Here is a 26,114-nt window from a genome sequence, read left to right on the forward strand (position 1 = left end):
AAAAATACTAGGACAAGGGGTCACGCAATGAAGCTACAAAGCAGTAAATTTAAAACAAATCAGAGAAAATAATTCTTCACTCAATGTGTAATTAGACTCTAGAATTCGTTGCCAGAGAAATTGGTAAAAGCAGTTAGCTTAGCAGGATTTAAAAAAGGTTTGGATAGTTTCCTAAAGAAAAGTCCATAAGCCATTTTTAAAATGGATTTGGAGAAAATCCACTGCTTATTTCTACGATAAGCAGCATAAAATGTATTGTACTGTTTTGGTATCTTGCCAGGTATGTTCAATCTTTTTTATTAAAAGTAATATAAATTCAGTACAAGATACAACATCCATAACTTTTCTTTGTTAACATTCCCCTTTACCCACCTCCCTCCCTCCCTCCTCCCCTAACCCCCTCCCCCCTTTTCCCCCTTCCCTCCCTGCTAACCCCCTCCTGTCTGAACGATCACCTATATGGGTACCATTAAAAGTTCAACAGTCTGCTCCTGGCGGTTGGAGTCAATGTGTTAAGAAATGGGTTCCATCTATTCTGAAACTGTAATCCAGACCGGGATTTAAAGTCTACAATTCCCATCCTTTCAACCCGCAGAAGTGTTATCATGCAGGCCCGCCATTGAGAATAGGTAGGGTAGTGCCGGGACAACAACTCAGTCAAAATCACTTGCTTAGCAACTATTATAGACTTATATACAAAAGCTGTAAGTCCTGGTGGGATGGGGTGGGTTAATATCGGGTGTCCCAATAGTAGCTTTGAGTCATATTTCCACTTTGTCTTCCAAAGTCTAGAAACATATTGTGTCAAATTTTTCCAATAACGAACTATGCCCTTGCACATCCATAGCATATTGCCAAGGGTGGCCCCAGGGTCACCACACTTAGGGCACTCCCCCCTCGGAGAGAGCCCCATGTGGAAGGCCCTTCTTGGAGAAATATACAGACGAAGTGCCACTTTATATTGTAACTCCCAGTGTGTGGCCATCACAGTGTGTTTCAACATCGTTAAAACATGGGTTTTAAATTGAGGTAATGTAAGGTCCGTAGATATATCCTGCTTCCACATATTCCACAGTCTTGCATAATCTAATTCCTTGGCAGTGTCTGATATGTCTGTGATGAAATTTCAGTGGCACTCTTTGTTGTGCCGCCAAAGAAAAGGCCGCTGCCAATTCCTCCTGTACATCCTCAGCCAGTTCCTCCCATGGCAGGGATTGCACATAATGCTGTAATTGAAGATAATGAAACCTATCCGAGGGAGGCAGTGCAAATTCCGTCTGCAGTTCTTGAAAAGATTTAATCCGCCCTTCAAGGGTAACCACCTGTGATAAGTATACCATCCCATTCCGCTTCCACCTTTGGAAGGTTGGGTATAGAAGTCCCGGCTTAAAGGCAGGATTTCCACATATTGGCAGGTACGGAGTAATTTTGGCCGAAAAGCCATGGAGTTTGCAAATCCATTTCCACACTGCTTTTGCTGATCCCAGTATTCCTGTTTTCTGTAGAACATGTGGTGGGGGAGGCCCGCTGGTATGCAAGTAACAGCTAAAGTGTATTCCAGGGCACAATTGCTCCTCAAGTAGTGTGTTTGAAAAATCGTGAGTTCCCCTGAACCAGTCATTTATGTGACGCATACCACTAGCCACAGTCATATACTTTATATTTAATAGTCCCAAGCCTCCATATTCTGTCAGGACACTCAATGTGGACATGGGAAGGCGTGGCCTCTTCCCCTTCCATAGAAAGGCTTGCACTATTTTTATCAGCTTCCTCTCTTCGGCCTTCTTTAAAAAGAGTGGAAGGGTCTGAAATACATATAACCACCCGGGGGCTATGACCATGTTGAACAAAGCAATCCGCCCCAACAGGGAAAGTGGCAAAGGTCCCCAGGCTTGTAACTGTTTTGTAGTGTCTTGTAACAACCGCTGTACATTCTGCTCATAAAGGATATTCAGATCCATGGAGATAATCACTCCCAGGTATTTCAATGAAGCCCGTGCCCATTGAAACGGGAACGTCCCGGACCACCTGGAACACACTTCTGGGGACACCGGTAAGGCTTTAGATTTGTGCAAGTTTAATGTGAAACCGGAATATTCCCCATATTGCTCAATTATCGCTAACAAGTTTCCCAGGGTTTTGGAGGGCTCTCTTAATATGACTAGTAAGTCGTCTGCATAAGCTAATATTCTCACATCATGCCCCACTAGTGTAACTCCCTATAGATCTAGAGCCGAGGAGACCTTTCGTATCAGTGGCTCCAGGGATATCAGGAATAACAAAGGGGACAGAGGGCAGCCCTGTCGTGTTCCACGGCATATTTGAAACTCAGGTTCCCTAACACCATTCACTATCACCCCTGCTCTGGGCTCCAAATAAAGTGTCCGAATTGCTCTCATAAACCATCCCTCTAGGCCCATTGTCGCTAGGGTCTGAAACATGAAATCCCACCCCACCCGATCAAAAGCTTTTTCGGTGTCCAAGCTCAGGATCAGGGCGGGTACCCCATCCCACTGGCTGGCCACTAGAGCGAGCAGGACTTTTCTAACATTATGAACTGACTGTCGGCCCCGCACAAACCCCACCTGCTCCGGGCCAACCAAGGATGGCAAATATTTCGCCAATCTTTCCGCCAGCATCTTTGCCAGAATTTTTATGTCAACGTTAAGCAAAGAAATCGGTCTATAGGATTCTACTTTATCGAGGGGCTTCCCTGGCTTAGAGTCTGTTATAAAAAGTAGACCGATACACATATATAAAAACAAAGAAATAATTTATTCAAACCAAGATAAAAGCAGTACCCGACGTGGCCACGTTTCGCCCTCAGGCTGCGTCAGGGGTAAACTAAAAATCAGGGGTGACCAACATACCCCTTCAAAAAAAAGCTGTGCTTGTTAACAGACACTGCTCTGGATCAAAGTGCAACGCAGAGTTAGCATACCTCGGAAAGCCTTGCTGTTCGACTACTTCCCGATGGTATTCCAACAACGCTGCCAGGGCCTCTCCCAGGAGAATTTTATAGTACTCCCCAGACAGTCCATCTGGGCCGGGTGCTGACCTTAGTTTTAGTGTCTTAATTGTCTCTTGCAATTCAGATATTGTTAAAGGTTTATTTAAATCCTCCAACTGCTCTTCTGTTAACTTGGGCAGGCCTATCTGGTGCAGGTAGTCTCATATTGCCTGTTCCGTAGGAGGTGACTCTGCCTGGTATAATGCTTTAAAATATTCCGTAAAGGCATGCCCTATCTTTTTGTTATCAGTAATAATATTCTCCCCAGGGCCTTTTAAGGAGGTCACCGTCCTCGGGGGTTCTGAATTTTTAACTAGCCTACTCAACATTCTTCCTGCCCGGTTGCCAAACCTCTGTAACTTATACTTGTAATATAAAGCTGATTTAACTTCTTTTACATGTAGTAAGCTGTTTAGTGCCACCTGAGTGGCTTTTAAATTGTCTAGAGTGACCTGTGAGGGGTGGTGTAAGTGTACCCTTTTAGCCTTTTGTAATTGCCGTTCTAACCTTAAGATACCTACTGCTCTCTTTTTATTCTTGACACTGCAGTATGCTATAATGGCACCTCGCAGTACTGCCTTGGAAGCTGACCAGAAGAGCTCAGGCTGGAGATTCGCATGCACCCTGTTCTGCTCTATATATTGTGCCCATCTCTTTTGTATATGGGTTCTAAAATGTGGGTCTAGATATAAATGGGCAGGGTATTTCCACCCTCTCCCCCCCTCAGTGTCTGCCCTAAGTTTAAGGTCAATCCACACCGGGGCATGGTCCGCAATCTCTTCCGGGCCAATAGCTGCCGCCTCTACGAGGTAAAATATAGAGCGGGCCAACATAATATAATCTAACCGAGCAAAGGTGCCGTGTGCCCATGAGCGAAGTGTATAATCCTTCTCTCCGGGATGATATATCCTCCACGGATCTACTAAGTCAAGGGTCAGATTAAATACTTGAAACTCTCTAGCTTTCGTTCCCTGGTATTGTGAAGCTATCGTGTTAGAGCAGTCCTGCCGTGGGTCAATTACTGCATTAAAATCACCTGCTACTATCAGCTCTCCCCCACCGGTCTGCAAACACTTCCCAGCTAAAAAGTTGAGGAAGTCCGCATCATAATTATTTGGTCCATATAGGACTAGCAGTATAAAACTCCTCTCTAGTAGCCATATTTTTAATAAAATATAATCCCCTTTGGGCCCTTTATCCATTACTATTGCTTTGTATGGGAGCCCTTTCCGAAATAACACTGCGACTCCCCCTTTTCTACTCTGAGGGGAGGCTGCAAACACTTCACTAACCCACAGTTTTTTTAGCTTGGCGTGTTCTGTATCTGTTAAGCGTGTCTCCTGTAAGCATGCTATATCAGCTTTGTGCCCCGCTTAATCGGGGAGGTAATGCCACCTACGTTCCAAGATAATATTCTAGTGGTCATCCTTCAAACCCCACTTTGTTCAGTGAGACTTCCCTCCATCCCCATGGCCCCACCCGCCCCCGAAATACCACCGTGGCCCCCCAGGCTCCAGGATCTTTCCACAAATCAATCTCCCCTTTGGCCTCCAAAACAACTAAATATAAACCCAACCAGTCTATTCCAGAAACATGTCGTGAACTCCGGTACCCCTTAACATCCAATGTATATATTTCCCCAGGACCCAAACCCTCCCTAATCCCCCCCCCCCTCTCTTTCCACCCTGTTGCCATCTTCCCAGGACTAGGCCCGGTAGCGACAAGAGGTCACCTGATTAGCAGAGAGCCCTCTCCCCCGTGTAAACAGTCATTTTCTTACTTACTGCAACTAATGTACTGTAATAACTGGTCTGTCAATAGAGTTCACTCCGTTTCTCAATCCCCTTCGATGATACCTTGCTCGTGCAGTCCCCGTTTTGCCTCCTCTGGGGATTTAAATGTGCTCCATTGTCCTTGAATGTAAACTTTCAACACTGCAGAGTATTGGAGAGTGAACCTGGCTTGCTTCTGAGCCAGCGTAGAACATAAAAGATGAAACTTCCATCGCTGATCCTGAACCCCTGCAGAATAGTCTTGGAACATTAACACCTGCCGGCCTTCGTGTTTTAGTTCTCCTCTGCGGATTTTAAAGCCGTTTAATATTTCCAGCTTATGTCTGTAATTAAGCACCCACGTGATTATCACATGCGGCCTGTCCTGGTTTTCTCTCTTCCGGCCTATGCGGTGCGTGCGTTCAAGCACCAGGGGCCCAAGGGAATTGGACAACGCCAGTTCTTTGGTTAGCCAGTCCGTGAGCCATACCGTTAAATTCCTATCCGGTATGATCTCTGAGATGCCCACGATCCTGACATTGTTCCTCCTGGAACGATTTTCAAGATCCTCCAGTTTGCCAATTTGTTCCTGTAACTGCTGCTTTATCTCACGCATATCCGCACTGTAACCCTGTGAATCATCTTCGAGGACCGAGACCCTAGTTTCAACATCGTCCATGCGAATCCCCAATCCCTCCAATTTGGTCTGTTAAGCATCCAGTTTTTGGTCAAGCGCGTCCCATTTCGGCTGCCATGCTCTCGCTACTGCCGTTGTTAGTTGCTCAAGCTGCGAAGGTATAAATATCTGATCCGCCTGTTGCAGTGCGTCTGCCATTTTAGAATCCGGAGTGAGCGCTTTATTCTTTTCTTTCTCCTTTTTTCCGGCCCTTAGCGCCATGGCGACTGGAGATTTGTTAACGTATTTGTCCATAAAATAATCTAGAGTGCAATCGCTGGATTTTAAATTCTTTTAGTGCAGTAATTCCACGATTACGAGGTGAGGGCTCTCGAGCTGCAGCTAAACACAGCTGCTCAGCTCATCGCGTCACGTGACTCCATCTTGCCAGGTATATGTAAACTGGATTGGCCACTGTTGGAAACAGGATGCTGGGCTTGATTGACCTCTGGTCTGTCCCAGTATGGCAACACTTATGTACTTATAGAACTGTGGCCCTAGTAAGGGGGTATGTGAGACCAAAGAAGTAGCACAGCAACAGTGGTAAAAGATGACAGGAGAACATGGGTGAAGTTTGGGTGGAAGAAAAGATATATGGTCTCACAAATTGTACGTTTCCCGATTTAGTTCCCTGCCTTCCTTCCTACTCAACTGCTGAATCCTTGCCCCCCCCCCTCCATGTTCTTAGTGAAGCTCAGCAGCCACTTCTCAGCTCTCTAAACCTGATGCTTATTCCTCAGCCATTGAAGCAGCTGCAGATAGACAGGCCAGAACACAATGGCTTAGTGTGAGTGCATGCTCCCATATTCAGGGCTGCTGGAACATGTTCTCCCACCCTGTATATGATCTCTGAACTTTCAACCTAAGACCCTCTCTGTGCTTCCAGAGCTTAGGGTGGGTATGTGACTGAGAACCTCATGTAAACTCAACAGTTGGAGGGTTGCCGCTGGCTTGAAATCTGTGAGTATCTGAAAAAATGCTGAAGTGCAGGGGATGGGGAAGTACTGCAGTACAATTCTCAGAAAACAGGAAGGTACCTGGGGCCAGGGAAATGATCCAAGCCTGTGAAATATTGAGAGTCACAAATTGAGAGATGAGTTATGCCTGTCAATGAAAGGCAGTCTTTCCTATAGAAGGGAATGAGAAGTGGGGAGCAAGGAAGCCAAAGGAGTTCTAATGCTTGTTTAAAAAATTTGCAGAGCACAAGCAAAAAATTAATAGAAAGAGTGAGCAAAAATTGTTTGCTTGAAGTAGCAGAAACTCTCCGGCCAATATTCAGCCGGTGGTAGTCAATGTTTTTTTTTTTTTTAAATGCTGACTGTTGCAAGCCAGATTAGGCACTGAACATTGCTGGTGATTATTGCCGGCTTCTCCCAGTGTCGCCCCTTTTACCGCCCTTGAATGTGGACAGTCAGAGACAATATTCAGCAGCACTGCCCAGTTTACTGCCTCTGAATATCAGTGGATGGGTGGTTCACTGTGATTTAAGTGGTGCCCACTTAAATTGCTCTGAATATCAGGCCGCCCTACTAATAAAATATGACATCTTTTTGTAGGGGGGGGGGGGTCCATGCTACACACAGGCAGGATGGAACTGATCACAGACTTCCTCCTCCCTGTTTCTGGTCCCAGAAATCCAAGGGAAATGTCTTCCTTTCTTTTCCCCTTGTTCAGAAAGTCTCCAAGTGTCCCAGATTTGACCACCAACAAACTGTTAACCTTGTTATCTCCCTGTGTCAACTTTTGCTATCTCATTGTCCCTATGATAGAGGTCATAGCACTATCATTCCCAGAAGTCTGCTGTCTTTCTTAATGGTTACTTAGGGCTGATCTGTCTCTTTGTTTTCGTAGTGCCCTCTAAAGCTGTGGCACCATCTTCATCATATTATTTTGGGAAAATAAAGTAATAATTTTTTCATTTATTTAGCACGAGAATGTGGGAAAAACAGCAGCTACAAGGTTTGCATTGACATCTGCTCCATGAGCTGTTCTAAACTCTGGGGTATTGCAGACTGCCCTCTCAACTGTGCCGAGGGCTGTGAATGTGACGAAGGTTTCTTGTTTGACGGTCAGGACTGTGTATCCATAGAACAGTGCGGATGCTTTGAAAATGGAAGATACTACAAGGTACTGCTATTTAACATTAAATCTCTCTTGAGGCCTCGGGAATGGAAGTTTTTGAGAAGATTGATTTTTATGCAGACATTCCCCAAGCCTGTCCTAGTGACCCCCCTGCCCCCCCCCCCCCCCCCACAGACACAGAAGTTGGATTTTCAGATATCCACAGTGAAGATAGATAGTTTGTGTTATTTTTAATATGTATGTTTTTATGGAAACCACTTAGAGTATAAGTGGGTTAAAATGTTTAAAATAAATAAATATGCATGAGATACATTTCCATATATTTAGATCCATGGGCGGGGGAAGTCATTTTCAGTAAGTTAATAGCTACTTCAACCTTAGAGGGCCCAGGAAAATTTTCAGAGGGGGTGGAGCGAAATTCCACAGGTAAACAAGTACGTATGTAACTCCTTGCAATATTAGAGCCTTGGGTGGAAGGAGCCCAGCAGGGAAAAGTCATGAGTCCATCTAACACTTGAGAGTGCCCTGATTTGTGGAATCTCAGTGTGGGGTGGAGCTGATAATATTGTAGAATTTGTCCTTGGTATCCTATGTTTAAGAATTCTATACCCCCACCAAGTGACCCGGTAGAAAGAGAGAGGGGGTAACTGTTGAGCCAACCCTGAGATTGGAGTAGGATCAGAGTCGTTGCTGTTAGTCTCGCCACAAAACAGGCTTAAGGGTAGGACGCTGTCTGCCTGCAGCTGGTGATTTCTTTCAGGGTAAATCCCTGAAAGACTTGGACAGTTAATGCTGGATCCAAATCTCCGATGGTAATGATGTTGCATTGGAGAAACTGACTGTGGGGTGTCATCTGGCTACAGGTCAGGCGAAAGGGTTATGTACATGTGTATGACCCAAAGAAGGAAACATTTTCTGCTCTTTTGACTCTGTAGATCATGCCTGAAATGCCATCATAACTGTATGCTAAGGACTATCATGTCAACCGTTACTTGGTTCTGTTAAATAAAGTTCAATTGATTTTCTTGACTCTCCTGACTACTGTATGGTTCCTGGGTTGGAATTGGAGGGAACCTGAAGTAAGTAGTGCGCATGTGGAGGGGCATAATCGAAGGGGACGCCCAAGTTTTCCTGAGGACGTCCTTGCAAAATGTCCCGGTAAAAGAGCGGGAAAACCCGTATTATCGAAACAAGATGAACATCCATCTTTCGTTTTGATAATACGATCGGGGATGCCCAAATCTTGACATTTAGGTCGTCCCTAGAGATGGTTGTTCCTAGACTTGGTCGTTTCTGATTTTCGACGATAATGGAAACTAAGGACACCCATCTCATAAACGACCAAATGCAAGCCATTTGGTCATGGGAGGAGCCAGCATTCATAGTGCGCTGGTCCCCCTGACGTGCCAGTACACCAACCGGGCACCCTAGGGGGCACTGCAGTGGAATTAATAAAAAGCTCCCAGGTACATAGCTCCCTTACCTTGGGTGCTGAGCCCCCCCAAAACCTACTACCCACAACTGTACACCACTACCATAGCCCTAAGGGGTGAATGGGGATCACCTACATGTGGGTAAAGTGAGTTTCTGGTGGGTTTTGGAGGGCTCACATTTACCACCACAAATATAACAGGTGGGGGGGATGGGCGTGGGTCTGCCTGCCTGAAGTGCACTGCACCCACTAAAACTGCTCCAGGGACCTGCATACTGCTGCGATGGACCTGAGTATGACATTTGAGGCTGTCATAGAGGCTGGCACAAAATATTTTGAAAGATATTTTTTTTGGGGGGGGGGGGGTTAATGACCACTGGGGGAGTAAGGGGAGGTCATCCCCAATTCTCTCCGGTTGTCATCTGGTCAGTTTGGGCACCTTTTTGTGCCTTGGTTGTAAGAAAAACAGGACTAGGTAAAGTCGTCCAAATGCTCATCAGGGACGCCCTTTTTTTTCCATTATGGGTCAAGTACGCCCATGTGTTAGGCACGCTCAAGTCCCGCCTTCGCTACTCCTCCGACACGCCCCTGTGAACTTTGGTCATCCCCATGACGGAAAGCAGTTGGGGATGCCCAAAATCGGCTTTCGATTATACCGATTTGGGCGACCCTGTGAGGGAATGCCCAAAATCGGCTTTCGATTATACCCAGTGGTGTGCTGGAGCCGGCTCGCACCGGCTCGCAAGAGCCGGTCGTTAAATTTTTTTCCGGCTTGCGAGCCGGTTGTTGAAAATAACGAGCCGGCTCTGGCTCTCCTCCCTCCCTCCGGATCCGCCTCACCGCCTGCTTGTTTCGTGAACTCTTCAGGGCAGGCAGTCTTGCCTGCCCGCTTCCAGCGCTGACTGTCTTCCCTTGCCGATTCACCCTTTAAAAATGGCCACCGAGACTGCCAGAGGCGGCCTCGCGAGACTTCGGCTGAAGTCTCGGCGGCCATTTTGAAGCGCGAGTCGGCAAGGGAGGACAGTCGGCGCTGGAAGCGGGCAGGCAAGGCTGCCTGCCCCGAAGAATTCAAAAAACAAGCGGGCGGTGAGGGACCGGATCGGGAGGGAGGGTGGGAGGGAGGAGAAAAATTCACGAAACAACTCGGGAGGGGGTGGCAGGGGGGAAAACGGAGTAGCTGCTGGGCATGGGTGGATGGAGGGGGTTCCTGGGTATGTGTGCATGCAGGGCAGGGGAGAGGAGGGTACACTGCTGGACATGGGTGCATGCAGGGCAGGGGAAAGGAGGGTCACTGTTGGACATGGGTGCATGCAGGGGAGAGGAGGGTCACTGCTGGACATCTGGGTGCATGCAGGGCAGAGGAGGGTCGCTGGGTATGGGTGCATGCAGGGCAGGGGAGTAGAGGGTCACTGCTGGACATGGGTGCATGCAGGGCAGGGGAGAGGAGGGTACACTGCTGGACATAGGTGCATGCAGGGCAGGGGAAAGGAGGGTCACTGCTGGACATCTAGGTGCATGCAGGGCAGGGGAAAGGAGGGTCACTGCTGGACATGGGTGCATGCAGGGGAGAGAAGGGTTACTGCTGGACATCTGGGTGCATGCAGGGCAGGGCAGAGGAGGGTCGCTGGGTATGGGTGCATGCAGAGCAGGGGAAAGGAGGGTCACTGCTGGACATGGGTGCGTGCAGGGGAGAGAAGGGTCACTGCTGGACATCTGGGTGCATGCAGGGCAGGGGAAAGGAGGGTCACTGCTGGACATGGGTGCATGCAGGGGAGAGGAGGGTCACTGCTGGACATGGGTGCATGCAGGGGAGAGAAGGGTCATTGCTGGACATCTGGGTGCATGCAGGGCAGGGCAGAGGAGGGTCGCTGGGTATGGGTGCATGCAGGGCAGGGCAGAGGAGGGGAGAGAGAAGAAATGCTGGACATGGATGTAGGGGAGAGAAGAGTGAGGAAGGAGATGAGATGAGGGAAAAGGAAGAGAGGAGAAAAACTGCACATGAATGAAGAAAATAGGCAGAAGCTGAGGACCAGAAATGAAGAAGAAAGGAGGAAAGAAATAAATGGAAAGGAAGCCCTGGAAATGGAGTTAAGAGGACAGATAGCAGCAGAATCGGATACTGGGCCAGCATGATCATAAAAACAGTCACCAGACAACAAAGGTAGAAAAAAAATCATTTTATTTTCATTATAGTGTTTGGAATATGTTCACTTTGAAAATCAGATGCTCAACATTAAAAGTTTATATTTATTTACTTATTTATGGCATTTTATCCCACATTAAACGTGAATTAGATTGGAACCTGGGATCATTTAAATTTTTTTCCTGGAGAGAGTAATGCATTGCCCCCCCCCCCCGGCTATAGCCAGCTCTGCAATTTTTGGGGGGCGCCGAGGTGGACGGGGGGCGCAGTGGTGGACGGGGGGGGGGGGGGGCGCTGAGGTGGACTGGGGAGAGAGCCTGTTGTTAAAAATTTACCAGCACACCACTGATTATACCGATTTGGGCGACCCTGTGAGAAGGATGCCCATCTTCTGATTTGTGTTGGAAGATGGGCATCCTTCTCTTTCGAAAATAAGTCTGATAGTCTCCCGAACCCCAAGGTAAGCTCTCGGAGCAAACCTAGACAGCCTAACCCGGCTATGTGAGAGAAGCGAGTTACACTTACGTGCAGAAATCCCTTTTAAAAATCACCCACTATATTCACACTTATCTCATGCATATTCATAATGGATATCCTGAAAATACAACTGGCAATGGGGTCACCTGGCTAAATTTGAAAGCCCTGTTCTAAATACATCATCAAGTGGAGGAGTGGCCTAATGGTTAGGGGTTGTGGGCTGATAGCCAAGGAAGCCAGGCTTCAAATTCCACTAACACTCCTTGTAATCTTGGGCAAGTCCATTGTCTCAGGTACAGTAGCAATTGACTGAATTGTGCACATCTCAAGTGACAATGGGGCAATAATTAGTACCAGTAAAAACTTTGTTAACGTAAACATTGGCGATGATGTTTAATTTCATATGTGTAATCAGCACCGTGATATGTAAAGTCAGCTGCACTGACTATGGGATCCTGTACTTAGGTGCACTGAAAAATGACTTGCGGTAGTGTAGGCGCAGGTTTTGGGTGTGTGCCAATCCATTTTTTAGCGCGCCTGTAAATAAGGCCTCTTTTTTTTGCTGAAAATGGACGTGCAACAAAATCAAAATTGCCACGTGTCCATTTTGGGTTTGAGATCTGCGTGCGTCCGTTATGTGTGCCCGAAAATAAAATTTTCAGATGCGCATATTGGACGCGCACCAAAAATGAAATTACCACAAGCCATGCAGTAGTTGAGCAGTAACTCCATTTTGGTGCACATTGGGCGCACGTAGACGCTTACGCGGCTTAGTAAAAAGGCCCCTATGTGTAATGCAGTCTTCACTGCTGCTGCTGTCCATTTTGTCTAGGACTGCTGAGGAAGCCTAACTAAATATCTAATTTATCCGAATAGCAGCTGAATATTGCTGCTATCCAGATAATTTTCTTAGCCCACCTTTGCTCTGCCTTCCTTCCATCACTTCACTAGACAGATGGGATCAGGCCATTCAGATGGATTTGTTGGCCTAAAAGTATCAGTACAGTCACAAACGATCTATGAATCATAGGCGCCGACTCTGTGGGTGCTCGAGCACCCCCAATATTTCACCCACCGGAAGTTCATTCCCTCCTCCTCCCTTCGAGTTCCAGGCCCCCTCCCTCCGAACTTTAAAAGTCATCTATTTTACCTCGCCGGGGTTAGGGCGGCAGCAGCGGTAAAAAGCATGCAGGCTCGGCTCGGCACTTAGTTCCGTTTTCCCTTCTCTCTCAGCTCTGGATCCGCCCTTTCGGAACAGGAAATGAGGGCGGGACCAGAGCTGAGAGAGAAAGAAGGGAAAACGGAACTAAGCACCGAGCCTGCATGCTTTTTACCGCTGCTGCCGCCCTAACCCCGACAAGGTAAGATAGATGACTTTTAAAATTTGGAGGGAGGAGGCCTGGAACTCGAAGGAAGGGAGGGACGACAACCCTGGAACTGGGAGGGAGGGAGGACCCTGGAACTGGGAGGGGGGACCCTGAAACTCGGAGGGAGGGAGGGGGAGGAAAAGGAGAGAGAGAGAGGGAAGGGAGGGGCCTGGAACTGGGAGGGAGGTGGAGGGGGGACGAGGGAGGGGGATGGGGACAGGGTGGGAGGGGGGAGGGGACAAGGGGGAGTGGGAAGGGGGAATGCACAACCTGTAAAAAAAAAAAATTCAGCACCCCCAATCATTTTGAAAAGTTGGCTCCTATGCTACGAATTGGCAAGTTATATGTTCACTGGCAGCCAGAGATTATATAACTTGCTTTGGATATCAGACCCATTGTATTTTGTTAGAATATTTGGAAAATTAGCCCATTAATCAGTCATGATGCTGCAGAGAAAGAGGATCCTTACCGACCGAGAAATAAGAGAAAAGCTGGCATTAAGCAGGGTCTACATTACTACAGGAACAGGAAATAGGCAGGCTAGCTATGCCAGATCCATGATTTTATTCTGTGAGGCTCTTTGTCTAACATTGAATGACTTCTTTCCCTGCTTGATATCACAGCTGCATGAGAAAGTGTGGATTGAAGAGTGTAGCAAAGTATGTGAGTGCAGCCCCACAGGAAGGATGATCTGCGAGTCTTCTAGCTGCGCTGATGATGAGAAATGCGGGACAGAAGATTGCACCCTCCAATGTATCAAGACAGGTAAGTAATATAGTATTCAATTGAGCAGTGCCATCTGGAGGCAGGGGTCTGCAACAGCAGCACTTAACAACAAAATACATCTCAAGGGGTTTCATGGCTGAGTTAGTGAAGTGGAACCTCATTTCTCACACAACTATGTCATTCATCTCAAAGACCTAACTATATTACAGAAAGCCACACCATATTCAACACAGGGATTTACTTGGGTAAAAAGAAAGTTTTCTGCGTAGGTTGTTATGGTTAGAAGATGATCCCCTAGAGAAGATAAAATTATGCAGAGTTGTATTTTGCAGCCTGACCCCTAGTCGTGGTAGCAGAAGACTGCCACCAAGGGCCGAAGGAGCTACCAAGGCAGGAGTGACTGAGCTATGCTCCTGTCTCTCACTACCCACCAGGGAGATCCCTGGTAGGTGCCAGAGGCTGGAGATATAGGCCCAAGGAGGAGCTTTTAATTTCTAATGAATCAGTGGTGGGGATATATTTTTGTAAGTGCCCTGTCTCCTTTCTGTGGCTGCCAGGGGAAAGCATTGACTATCTAGGTCAGCTATGGACCCAGAAGTTATGTGAGTGCCAGCCAATAGTCAGTGCCAGCAGCTGCAAAATTGATCAGACAAAGATAGGATGGACTTTTGTTTGGCACTAGCACTAATTATGGCCAGCACCTGTATAACTGCCGGTTTCTGCCTTCAGACTGCCTTGGCACTAACTGGACAGTAGCATGCCGGTCAGAGCGGCAGTGGCGTTCCTAGGAGGGCTGACATCCGAGGCGGATCGCCGATGCGCTCCCCCCCCCCCCCCCCCGGGTGCAGCGTGACCCCCCCCCCAGCGAAACAACAGACACAAACGTGGGAGTGGGACTATCCCCCTCCCCTTACTCTGCTATCCCTGGTGGTCTAGAGGTACCTCTTCGTCTTTGGGGCAGGAAAGATCCCCCTCTTTCCTGCCTGGAGCGCTGTTGCTAGCTGCCCTGCATCCAGTCCTGTGGTGAGTCCGGCTCTCGGCGTTTCAAAATGGCCGCCGAGAGTTGAAGCAGCCTCGCGAAACTTCAACTCTCGGCGGCCATTTTGAAACGTCAAGAGCTGGACTCACCACAGGACAGGATGCAGGGCAGCTAGCAGCTCCGGGCAGGAAAGAGGGGGCTTTTTCCTGCCCCAAAGAGGTACCTCTAGACCACCAAGGATAGCAGAGTAAGGGGAGGGGAGATGACAGGGGGGAGGTGAGGGCTTGGAAGGGGCGGGACAGGGGACGTGAAAGGGGCAGCTCCCCCCAGCGAAACGACACCCCCCCCTCGGTGCATCTTTACCTGCTGGGGGGGGGGGGGGGTGGTGGCGCGCGTCTGTCAGCAACGCTCGTTCCCTGCTCCCTCTGCCCCGTTACAGGAAATAACCTGTTCCGGGGCCAGAGGGAGCAGAGAATGAGCGTTGATGACAGACGCGCGGCACCCCCCCAGCGGCGTGCACCCGGGGCGGACCGCCCCCCGCCCCCCCCTTAGTACGCCACTGCAGAGCGGATATTCAGTGGCACTACCTTCCTGCCCCACTAATCATGATTTAACTGGGCAGGAGTCTCTTCTGCCCACCTACACTTATAAAAAAAACCTTAGTAAATAGGCCTCTTGGATTATAAGCACTCTGGAAACAGGGTATTACCTATTGCATGCCTCTACCTGCCAATGAAAAGGCATGTGCTAAATCTAAATAATATATTTTCACTTTCCATTTGCTAATTATTCAAAGAAAAACTGGTTTGCATCTGCATGGGCTATTTAAAAATATGACCTTTTAACCACCTGCAGTTTCCCAGAAATAAAATAAAATAAAATATGTAAACAAAGGGATTAATTTAAAAGATTTTGCAGGAAGAGACAGGATACTTTGGAGACTGTGATATGCTTTAAGGGACCCATGAAAACAGATTACACGTTGACACTGTACATTAGCTCCTGGGCCTCATAGATTCGTTCTTCAGACATCTCTGCCCCATAAGTTGTCTTTATGTATTTTAGTCTTCTAAAATATATTCCTGAGATTTGAAGAGCTACTGTACAACACCATCTATGTATCATTTTATTTGGTTGAACCAAAGCATGATATTATGATTTATTTAATATTTTAACAAAAATGTATAGCCCATCTGAATGGGTTACAATAAAACAAACAAACCAACAACATCATACATGATCTCCAAGCAGTCTTTTCTGAGGTGAACACACTAAAGGAAACATTTTTAACCAATAAATGGAAAAAGAGAGAAGGAAGTGGAAAAAGAAGAGTAGGGCTGTGCAATTTTAGTTCCAGAGGGCCAGAAATTGGTCAGCTATATAAAGTACACAATAGCTTGAACCAGAAATATGCAAATGTATCTCATGAACATTCAATGTGGCCTTCCAGAAGTGGTTTAGAGGGTACAAATGGAAAAACAATAAGAAGGAGTTTGAACAGGGAAAACTAATCTTATTGACACAATTATGAGTGCAATTTTAAAAGACTTTTACATGGGTGAAATAGTAAATTACTCATAGAAACGGGCTTTAACACTGCTCATCATATACGCAGGTGCAGGTATAACTGTAATGCCATTTCACACCAATGCTTACCTACTAAAGGGAGTGACATTCCTGGGCCCCAGGATTGGGGCAGTGTTTGAAAGTACTCATAGACTTTTCCATTTTCTAAAGCACACATTCGTTTCCGGCCACATTAAGATGGCAATTGTGAGTGCTGGCAATGCAGGACGGGGGCGTGTCAAGATGGCTGCCTAACCGGTTGAACGGTAGAGAGCTCTGAGCGTTTGGGGGGGAAAAAATTTATTCCTATTCTCCAATAATGCCTCATTCTAAAAGAAAGGGGAAGCTAAAGTTAGATCCTCAGCCTACCTTGACGTCTTCTCCGGCCCAAGCGTCTCTTGAGCGCTACTTCACCAGTTTCTCCAGGTTCCATAGGGAGGAGGATCCCATAGCGGGAGCTCTCGGAGAAGCGCGATCCCCGCTGGGAGAGGAAACCTCTCTTTCACCACCATCAACACTTCGGACTCCTCCGTGTCCAGCGTCGACGGCGTCCCTGGAGGGAAACCCCGCCAATTCCGGAAGTGTATCGGCTGGGGTAACCAGCGAGGACCCAGGCATGGAAAAGTCGACTCTGAAGTCTGAGGGAGTTTATCTTTCCTCAGCAAAAAATCCGGAGGTGACATTGGAATCGATTGGGGTGATGTTGAACCTGATGAACTCTACACTACAAAAAACCTCAGGTGATGTGTTAAATTTAAATGCCAAGCTGGAAGAGCTAAAAGTAAATGTTGATTCTGTTAAAGATAATTTAACAAAGCAAGTGGCTAATCTCGGCAAAGAAGTTGAATCATTTAAGGAATTTAAGACTATGTTTATTAAAGACAACATGGACATAAGAAGAAAAATTGAACAATTAGAGAATTATAACAGACGGCTTAATCTCCGCCTGTTAAATTTTCCTAAGCTCTCGGGGGTAACTCCGATAGAAACATTCAGAAGATATTTAAATGAGATCCTCAAAATTCCCCTGGATGCTATTCCTCCGGTGAACAAAATTTACTTCATTCCTAAACCAAAAGGGGAACTGCGAGGAACAGAAAATATTATTCCGGATTTCCAAAATATTTCTGACATTTTGGAACAATCTTCTGAAACAATACTTGATAGAGCCACATTATTGATTTCTTTTGTCTTTGAACAAGACTATAATAATATATTAAGATTGTATTTTTGTAATGCTAAGGCTCAATTTTGTGGTTCTAAGGTCTGGATTTTTCCAGACGTAACTAAACAGACACAACAAAAAAGGAAAGCCTTTCTTATTTTGAAACAGAGAACAATTGATATTGGTGGTTCTTTTTTCTTGGCATATCCAGCAAAATGTGTGGTTAAGTTAGGTCAGACTAAATATACTTTCTTTTCACCGGAACAACTGAAATCATTCCTAGATGTGAAACAGTTGAAATGATTAACCTGGAGTAATAGCAGCTTTTACCTGGTAACAAATGTTGATTTTTATTTTCTGTAACTTCTCTGATTCTATCACTCCCCCCTCAAATTTTGAGGTCTAAGGAAGGTTAAACTATTTTTCTTTTAAATGTATAAGTTTCTTGTCCATTGCAAGATTTATTTTCTTTTGAAGTTTTTTCCTTTTATTATTTACTGGTAAAACACTGGATGAGAATGTTATGGTGTATATCATTTGCCTGTGTTTCTAGCAAGGATTACCTTGTTAAATGTATAATAAAACCATAAATAAAAAAATAAATAAAAAAAAAAGATGGCAATTGTGTAGTGGAAGGCCTATGTGGAGTAGGCGCCTACTTTCCTTTAAAGAGGACCTAGCAACACTGGGTATATGCACACTAAGGACCAGATTCTATAAATGACACCTATAAAATCGATGCTGAAAAAGTAGCACTTAGCTCTATTCTATAAACTAAGCTTACAGTTAGGTATAGTTTACAGAATAACAGTGCCAGGAACCGCAACTACGTTTAGGTGTGACCATTTATACCAATGAAAACCTGGTGTAAATCCCCATGTGTAAATTAGACGCAGATCATGCTAATTCTATAAATGTGCATAAATTTTAGAAATGCCTACCGACCCGCCATGCCCCCTTTTTGTATGTGCACACTAGAATTTACACGCACTTCTTTATAGAATACGCCTAAAAGGATGCACGCATAAATTCTAATTGTTGTCAATTAGTGCTGATAATTACTTCTTAATTCCCAGTTATCAGCACTGGCTCATTAATCAATTAAGTTGCATGCGCAAATTTGTGCATGCAACTCAAAGTACCATATATAGAATCCAGGGGTTATATTTTAGGTGTGAGCACTTATGCCAGCCATACAGTTGGCATCAGTGCCCATGCCTAGGTTGATTAAAATACGTAACTGTGTGCCCTGCCATCACTGCCCATGTCTACATCCACCTTCAAATTATATGCATTGCATTTAGACACCAAAGGCCAGATATTCAGACATCAGGAGGGAGCCTAGCTAACTCTCGCAATCGGCAGCAAACCTGGAAATTCAATGCCGAGGCCATATCCAGTGGCAAAATAACCCCTGGAAATTCAATGCTGGTCACTGGATATGGCCTCAGCATTGGATTTCCAGTTTTTTTGGTCACTAAAAACATAGCCAGTTAAGGTGAAATTTATTGGCTGACCGGCTAAATTATAATAGCCAAAGGTAGACCCATGTAAATAGCAGTTCTCCGAGGACAAGCAGGCTGCTTGTTCTCACTGATGGGTGACGTCCACGGCAGCCCCTCCAATCGGAAACTTCACTAGCAAAGTCCTTTGCTAGCCCTCGCGCGCCCGCGCGCACCGCGCATGCGCGGCCGCCTTCCCGCCCGAAACCGGCTCGAGCCGGCCAGTCTTCTTTTGTCCGCACTCGGTACGGTCGTGTTTTCGCCGTGTCGAGCCCCGGAAAGTCGACCTCGCGCGTCCAACTTGTTTGAGCGTGTTTTTTCCTTCGGGAAAGCTTTCCTTAGTCGGGAAGTGCTCCGGAAACCCCCCGCCGGGTTTCGTGTAAATCCTCCCCGTACTTCCAGCTTTTTGCCCCGGTAAGTTTTCTTTCGTCGTCGGGGAAGGCCTCTTTTCGGCCTCGGTCGAGATTTTTTTCTCCCTCTAAATTTTGGTGCTCCAAATTTCGCCATTTCGGCTTTTGATTTCGCCGGCGTGATTTTTCCGCCCATGACATCGAAGCCTTCCAGCGGCTTCAAGAAGTGCACCCAGTGCGCCCGGGTTATCTCGCTCACTGATCGACACTCGTCGTGTCTTCAGTGTCTGGGGGCCGAGCACCGCCCTCAGAACTGCAGTCTGTGTTCCCTGCTTCAAAGGCGGACTCAGGTAGCGAGACTAGCCCAGTGGAACGTGTTGTTCTCGGGCTCTTCGTCGGCATCGGCACCGGGATCTTCGAGTGCATCGACGTCGTCAGCGTCCAGACCATCTTCCTCGGCCGCCCCTGCATCGAGTGCATCGAGGCATCGGGCCTCTGCATCGGCGCCGAGACATCGGATAGCTGCATCGACGTCGGTGGTACCAGGACCTCGTCTGCTGATGTCGTCGGACGGTGGTGCATCGGGTGGAGTGCAGGTGAGGGCTGTCCATTCCCCTGCTGGTGGCGGTGAACCCTCGGGTGGGTCTCCTCCTACCCTGAGGGCTCCTGCGGTACAGCCCCCCCGAGATCGACCTTCTTCAGTCTCGGCCCCGAGGAAGCGACGGATGGATTCGACGTCCTCCTCGTCGGTGCCGGGGAGCTCCGGTGACATGCTTCGGAAGAAATCGAAGAAGCATCGACACCGGTCTCCTCCCCGTGTTGGCACCGAGAGCTCTGGGTCGCCGAGGGAGTCGGCACCCAGCAGGCATCGGCACCGAGAGGACCGCTCACCCTCTGTTCAGGAGGTGTCGATGCGCTCCGCTCTGGACAGCCCGGAACAGCCTCCACGCCCGGAACAGGTACTGACGTCGACGCCTGCATCGACCTCTCAGCCTTTCTCTGCAGCCACTCTAAACGAGAGCCTCCGGGCCGTTCTCCCAGAGATTCTGGGAGAGCTGTTGCGCCCTACCCCTCCGGTACCGGCGGTGCTTGCGCCACCGGTACCGTCGAGCGTGGCGCCGGCTGGCCCATCGCCCAGGTTGAGGTCCCCGACGTCGGTACCGCGTGCGGTGCCGACCGCGGCCACCTCCCAGGAAGGCTCCCCGACTACGTCGGCGGAGGGAGCTTCGCCGATGCGGGCGAGGGAGTCTACCTCTCGACGCCCCCATCGTGGACGGGGTTCCACGGAGTCGAGCAGGGCGAGGTTGCAGACACAGGTCCGTGAACTTGTGTCTGACACCGAGGGTGAGGCCTCGTGGGAGGAAGAGGAAGATCCCAGATATTTCTCTGACGAGGAGTCTGAGGGTCTTCCGTCTGATCCCACTCCCTCTCCTGAGAGACAGCTTTCTCCTCCCGAGAGTCTGTCTTTTGCCTCCTTTGTCCGGGAGATGTCTACGGCCATCCCCTTCCCGGTGGTTGTGGAGGACGAGCCCAGGGCTGAAATGTTTGAGCTCCTGGACTATCCTTCTCCACCTAAGGAAGCGTCCACTGTTCCCTTGCACCATGTCCTGAAGAAGACATTGCTTGCGAACTGGACCAAGCCATTAACTAATCCCCACATTCCCAAGAAGATCGAGTCCCAGTACCGGATCCATGGGGACCCAGAGCTGATGCGCACTCAGTTGCCTCATGACTCTGGAGTTGTGGATTTGGCCCTAAAGAAGGCTAAGAGTTCTAGGGAACATGCTTCGGCGCCCCCGGGCAAGGACGCTAGAACCTTAGACTCCTTTGGGAGGAAGGCCTACCATTCCTCTATGCTCGTGTCCAAGATCCAGTCTTACCAGCTCTACACGAGCATACACATGCGGAACAATGTGCGACAGTTGGCGGGCTTGGTTGATGCTCTTCCCCCTGAGCAAGCCAAGCCTTTTCAGGAGGTGGTCAGGCAGCTGAAGGCGTGCAGAAAATTCCTGGCCAGAGGAGTTTATGACACTTTTGATGTTGCGTCCAGGGCCGCTGCTCAAGGTGTGGTGATGCGCAGGCTCTCATGGCTGCGTGCCGCCGACCTGGAGAATAGAATCCAGCAGCGGATTGCGGACTCGCCTTGCCGTGCGGATAACATTTTTGGCGAAAAAGTCGAACAGGTGGTAGAATCTCTCCACCAGCGGGACACCGCATTCGACAAGTTCGCCCGCCGGCAGCCTTCAGCTTCTACCTCTACAGGTAGACGATTTTTCGGGGGAAGGAAGACTGCTCCCTATGCTTCTGGCAAGCGTAGGTACAATCCTCCTTCCCGACAGCCTGCGGCCCAGGCTAAGCCCCAGCGCGCTCGCTCTCGTCAGCAGCGTGCGACTCAGCAAGGCCCCGCGGCTCCCCAGCAAAAGCAAGGGGCGAGCTTTTGACTGGCTCCAGCAGAGCATAGCCGACATCCAAGTGTCAGTGCCGGGCGACCTGCCTGTCGGAGGGAGGTTGAAAGCTTTTCACCAAAGGTGGCCTCTCATAACCTCCGATCAGTGGGTTCTCCAAATAGTCCGGCAAGGATACACCCTCAATTTGGCCTCCAAACCTCCAAATTGTCCACCGGGAGCTCAGTCCTACAGCTTCCAGCACAAGCAGGTACTTGCAGAGGAACTCTCCGCCCTTCTCAGCGCCAATGCGGTCGAGCCCGTGCCATCCGGGCAAGAAGGGCTGGGATTCTATTCCAGGTACTTCCTTGTGGAAAAGAAAACAGGGGGGATGCGTCCCATTCTAGACCTAAGGGCCCTGAACAAGTATCTCGTAAAAGAAAAGTTCAGGATGCTTTCCCTGGGCACCCTTCTCCCCATGATTCAGCAAAACGATTGGCTATGCTCTCTGGACTTGAAGGATGCCTACACACACATCCCGATACTGCCAGCTCACAGACAGTATCTGCGATTTCAGCTGGGCACACGCCACTTCCAGTACTGTGTGCTACCCTTTGGGCTCGCCTCTGCGCCCAGGGTGTTCACAAAGTGCCTAGCTGTGGTAGCAGCGGCGCTTCGCAGGCTGGGGGTGCACGTGTTCCCATATCTCGACGATTGGCTGGTGAAGAACACATCCGAGGCAGGAGCCCTGCAGTCCATGCAGATGACTATTCGCCTCCTGGAGCTACTGGGGTTTGTGATAAATTACCCAAAGTCCCATCTTCTCCCAGTGCAGAGACTCGAATTCATCGGAGCCCTGCTGGATTCTCGGACGGCTCGCGCCTATCTCCCAGAGGCGAGGGCCACCAACTTGTTGTCCCTTGTCTCGCGGGTGCGAGCGTCCCAGCAGATCACAGCTCGGCAGATGTTGAGATTGCTGGGCCACATGGCCTCCACAGTTCATGTGACTCCCATGGCCCGCCTTCACATGAGATCTGCTCAATGGACCCTAGCCTCCCAGTGGTATCAGGCCGCTGGGGGTCTAGAGGACGTGATCCACCTGTCCACGAGTTTTCTCGAATCCCTGTATTGGTGGACGATTTGCTCCAATTTGACTCTGGGACGTCCCTTCCAAATTCCTCAGCCACAAAAAGTGCTGACCACGGATGCGTCTCTCCTGGGATGGGGAGCTCATGTCGATGGGCTTCACACCCAAGGAAGGTGGTCCCTCCAAGAAAGCGATCTACAGATCAATCTTCTGGAGTTGCGAGCGATCTGGAACGCTCTGAAGGCTTTCAGAGATCGGCTGTCCCACCAAATTATCCAAATTCAGACAGACAATCAGGTTGCCATGTACTATGTCAACAAGCAGGGGGGCACCGGATCTCGCCCCCTGTGTCAGGAAGCCGTCAGCATGTGGCTCTGGGCTCGCCGTCAAGGCATGGTGCTCCAAGCCACATATCTGGCAGGCGTAAACAACAGTCTGGCCGACAGGTTGAGCAGGATTATGCAACCTCACGAGTGGTCGCTCAATTCCCGTGTGATGAGACAGATCTTCCAGGCGTGGGGCACCCCCCTGGTGGATCTCTTCGCATCTCAAGTGAACCACAAGGTCCCTCAGTTCTGTTCCAGGCTTCAGGCCCACGGCAGACTGGCGTCGGATGCCTTCCTCCTGGATTGGGGGGAGGGCCTCCTGTATGCTTATCCTCCCATCCCTCTGGTGGGGAAGACTTTGTTGAAACTCAAGCAAGACCGAGGCACCATGATTCTGATTGCTCCTTTTTGGCCGCGTCAGATCTGGTTCCCTCTTCTTCTGGAGTTATCCTCCGAAGAACCGTGGAGATTGGAGTGTTTTCCGACCCTCATCACGCAGGACGAAGGGGCTCTTCTGCATCCCAACCTCCAGTCCCTGGCTCTCACGGCCTGGATGTTGAGGGCGTAGACTTTGCCTCTTTGGGTCTGCCAGAGGGTGTCTCCCGCATCTTGCTTGCTTCCAGGAAAGACTCCACTAAGAGAAGTTACTTCTTTCATTGGAGGAGGTTTGCCGTCTGGTGTGACAGCAAGGCCCTAGATCCTCGCTCTTGTCCTACACAGACCCTGCTTGAATACCTTCTGCACTTGTCTGAGTCTGGTCTGAAGACCAACTCCGTAAGAGTTCACCTTAGTGCAATCAGTGCGTACCATTACCAAATGGAAGGTAAGCCGATCTCAGGACAGCCTTTAGTTGTTCGCTTCATGAGAGGTTTGCTTTTGTCAAAGCCCCCTGTCAAGCCTCCTACAGTGTCATGGGATCTCAATGTCGTTCTCACCCAGCTGATGAAACCTCCTTTTGAGCCACTGGATTCATGCCATCCGAAGTACTTGACCTGGAAGGTCATTTTCTTGGTGGCAGTTACTTCGGCTCGTAGAGTCAGTGAGCTGCAGGCCCTGGTAGCCCAGGCCCCTTACACTAAATTTCATCACAACAGAGTAGTCCTCCGCACTCACCCTAAGTTCCTGCCAAAGGTGGTGTCGGAGTTCCATCTGAACCAGTCAATTGTCTTGCCAACATTCTTTCCCCGTCCTCATTCCTGCCCTGCTGAACGTCAGCTGCACACATTGGACTGCAAGAGAGCATTGGCCTTCTACCTGGAGCGGACACAGCCCCACAGACAGTCCGCCCAATTGTTTGTTTCTTTTGACCCCAATAGGAGGGGAGTGGCTGTAGGGAAACGCACCATATCCAATTGGCTAGCAGATTGCATTTCCTTCACTTACGCCCAGGCGGGGCTGGCTCTTGAGGGTCATGTCACGGCTCATAATGTTAGAGCCATGGCTGCGTCGGTAGCCCACTTGAAGTCAGCCTCCATTGAAGAAATTTGCAAAGCTGCGACGTGGGCTTCTGTCCACACATTCACATCCCATTACTGCCTGCAGCAGGATACCCGACGCGACAGTCGGTTCGGGCAGTCAGTTCTTCAGAACCTGTTTGGGCTTTAGGATCCAACTCCACCCCCCGAGGGCCCTGTGTGTTCTGTTCCAGGCTACACTCTCAGTTAGTTGGTAAATTTTTTAGGTCAATCTCTGTTATGTCCTCGCCGTTGCGAGGCCCAATTGACCATGGTTGTTGTTTTGAGTGAGCCTGGGGGCTAGGGATACCCCATCAGTGAGAACAAGCAGCCTGCTTGTCCTCGGAGAAAGCGAATGCTACATACCTGTAGAGGGTATTCTCCGAGGACAGCAGGCTGATTGTTCTCACAAACCCGCCCGCCTCCCCTTTGGAGTTGTGTCTTCCCTTGAAGTGTATTGTCTTGCTACATACTGGACTGGCCGGCTCGAGCCGGTTTCGGGCGGGAAGGCGGCCGCGCATGCGCGGTGCGCGCGGGCGCGCGAGGGCTAGCAAAGGACTTTGCTAGTGAAGTTTCCGATTGGAGGGGCTGCCGTGGACGTCACCCATCAGTGAGAACAATCAGCCTGCTGTCCTCGGAGAATACCCTCTACAGGTATGTAGCATTCGCTATCTATCTGGCCACTAAACTTAGCTGGTCAGCCAATGAATATTAGTGCTAACCGGTTATGTCACGAGACATAGCTGGTGACCGGGTAGCCGCTAAGCAGTAATATTCGGCTGAATTAGCCGGTTATCTCATGCTGAATATTAACGCTTAGATGGCTTAAGGTTATTTAACCAGCCAGGAGCCATTCCTGGCCAGTTAGTTATAAATATTGGCTGGAATTTGACAGAATATTATCGTTCAGAAGCGAATGTGTGTACATACATGCGTGAATGCTGATATTTTGATCATTATATACTTTTTTGCCACCTTAGATAATTTTTGAAGTGAAAGCACACGTAGACTTACTTTGAAAATCCAGTGAAGTCCACATGATGAAAAGTATGCAATTACTTCTCATCAATGTGAGCAGTTAGAAATTTTCCCTCTGAAATGCTAATTGCCATTAATTTATTGATCTGGTTTATTCTGCTTAATTAATGATAAATAAATATCAAAAACTGACTTGCATGACTACCTTGGAAAGCACTGTTTGCCATAGCTGCAGGCAGCAGACGGAAGCTGGTGCTGCTGGAAGCTTGCATTCCCTGGTTGTCTCCAAGCACTGCAAAATAAATATCCTTGAAAGTCATCATAGGTGTTTATATTCAGATTTTGTGTTATGCAGTGTACCCTTCTTCTCCACTGTCAACTCCAGACTCTGTTCCTTTTATCTTGAAGCAATGTATGCCTGGAATAGACTTTCTGAGTCAGCCGACCGTATTCAAATCTAAGCTAAAAGCTCAGCTTTTAGAGGCTGTTTTTATCTCCTGACACCTGTTCACTTGATCAATACCCAGGTTTGTTTCAATCCACCATAGTAATTCCATAATCCCTGATTTGTCCTGTTTGTCTATCTTGATTAGATTGTAGGCTCTGTCGAGCAGGGACTGTCTCTTACGTATTTAGCG

The 26,114-nt window shown here is 48.6% G+C and overlaps 1 protein-coding gene across 3 annotated transcripts in view; it reads left to right on the plus strand.

The window, feature by feature from the left end:
* Positions 1–26,114, plus strand: part of LOC115476928 (IgGFc-binding protein-like) — a 920,282-nt gene that overhangs the window by 363,123 nt on the left and 531,045 nt on the right. For all 3 annotated transcript variants that reach the window (XM_030213515.1, XM_030213514.1, XM_030213517.1), the window contains 2 exons: positions 7,386–7,585; positions 13,583–13,724. In XM_030213515.1, the coding sequence (XP_030069375.1) occupies positions 7,386–7,585; positions 13,583–13,724 (342 nt within the window). The remainder of the gene's footprint in view (positions 1–7,385; positions 7,586–13,582; positions 13,725–26,114) is intronic.

The sequence above is a fragment of the Microcaecilia unicolor genome, chromosome 8 (genome assembly GCF_901765095.1).
Source record: "Microcaecilia unicolor chromosome 8, aMicUni1.1, whole genome shotgun sequence".
In the NCBI taxonomy this organism is placed as follows: domain Eukaryota; kingdom Metazoa; phylum Chordata; class Amphibia; order Gymnophiona; family Siphonopidae; genus Microcaecilia; species Microcaecilia unicolor.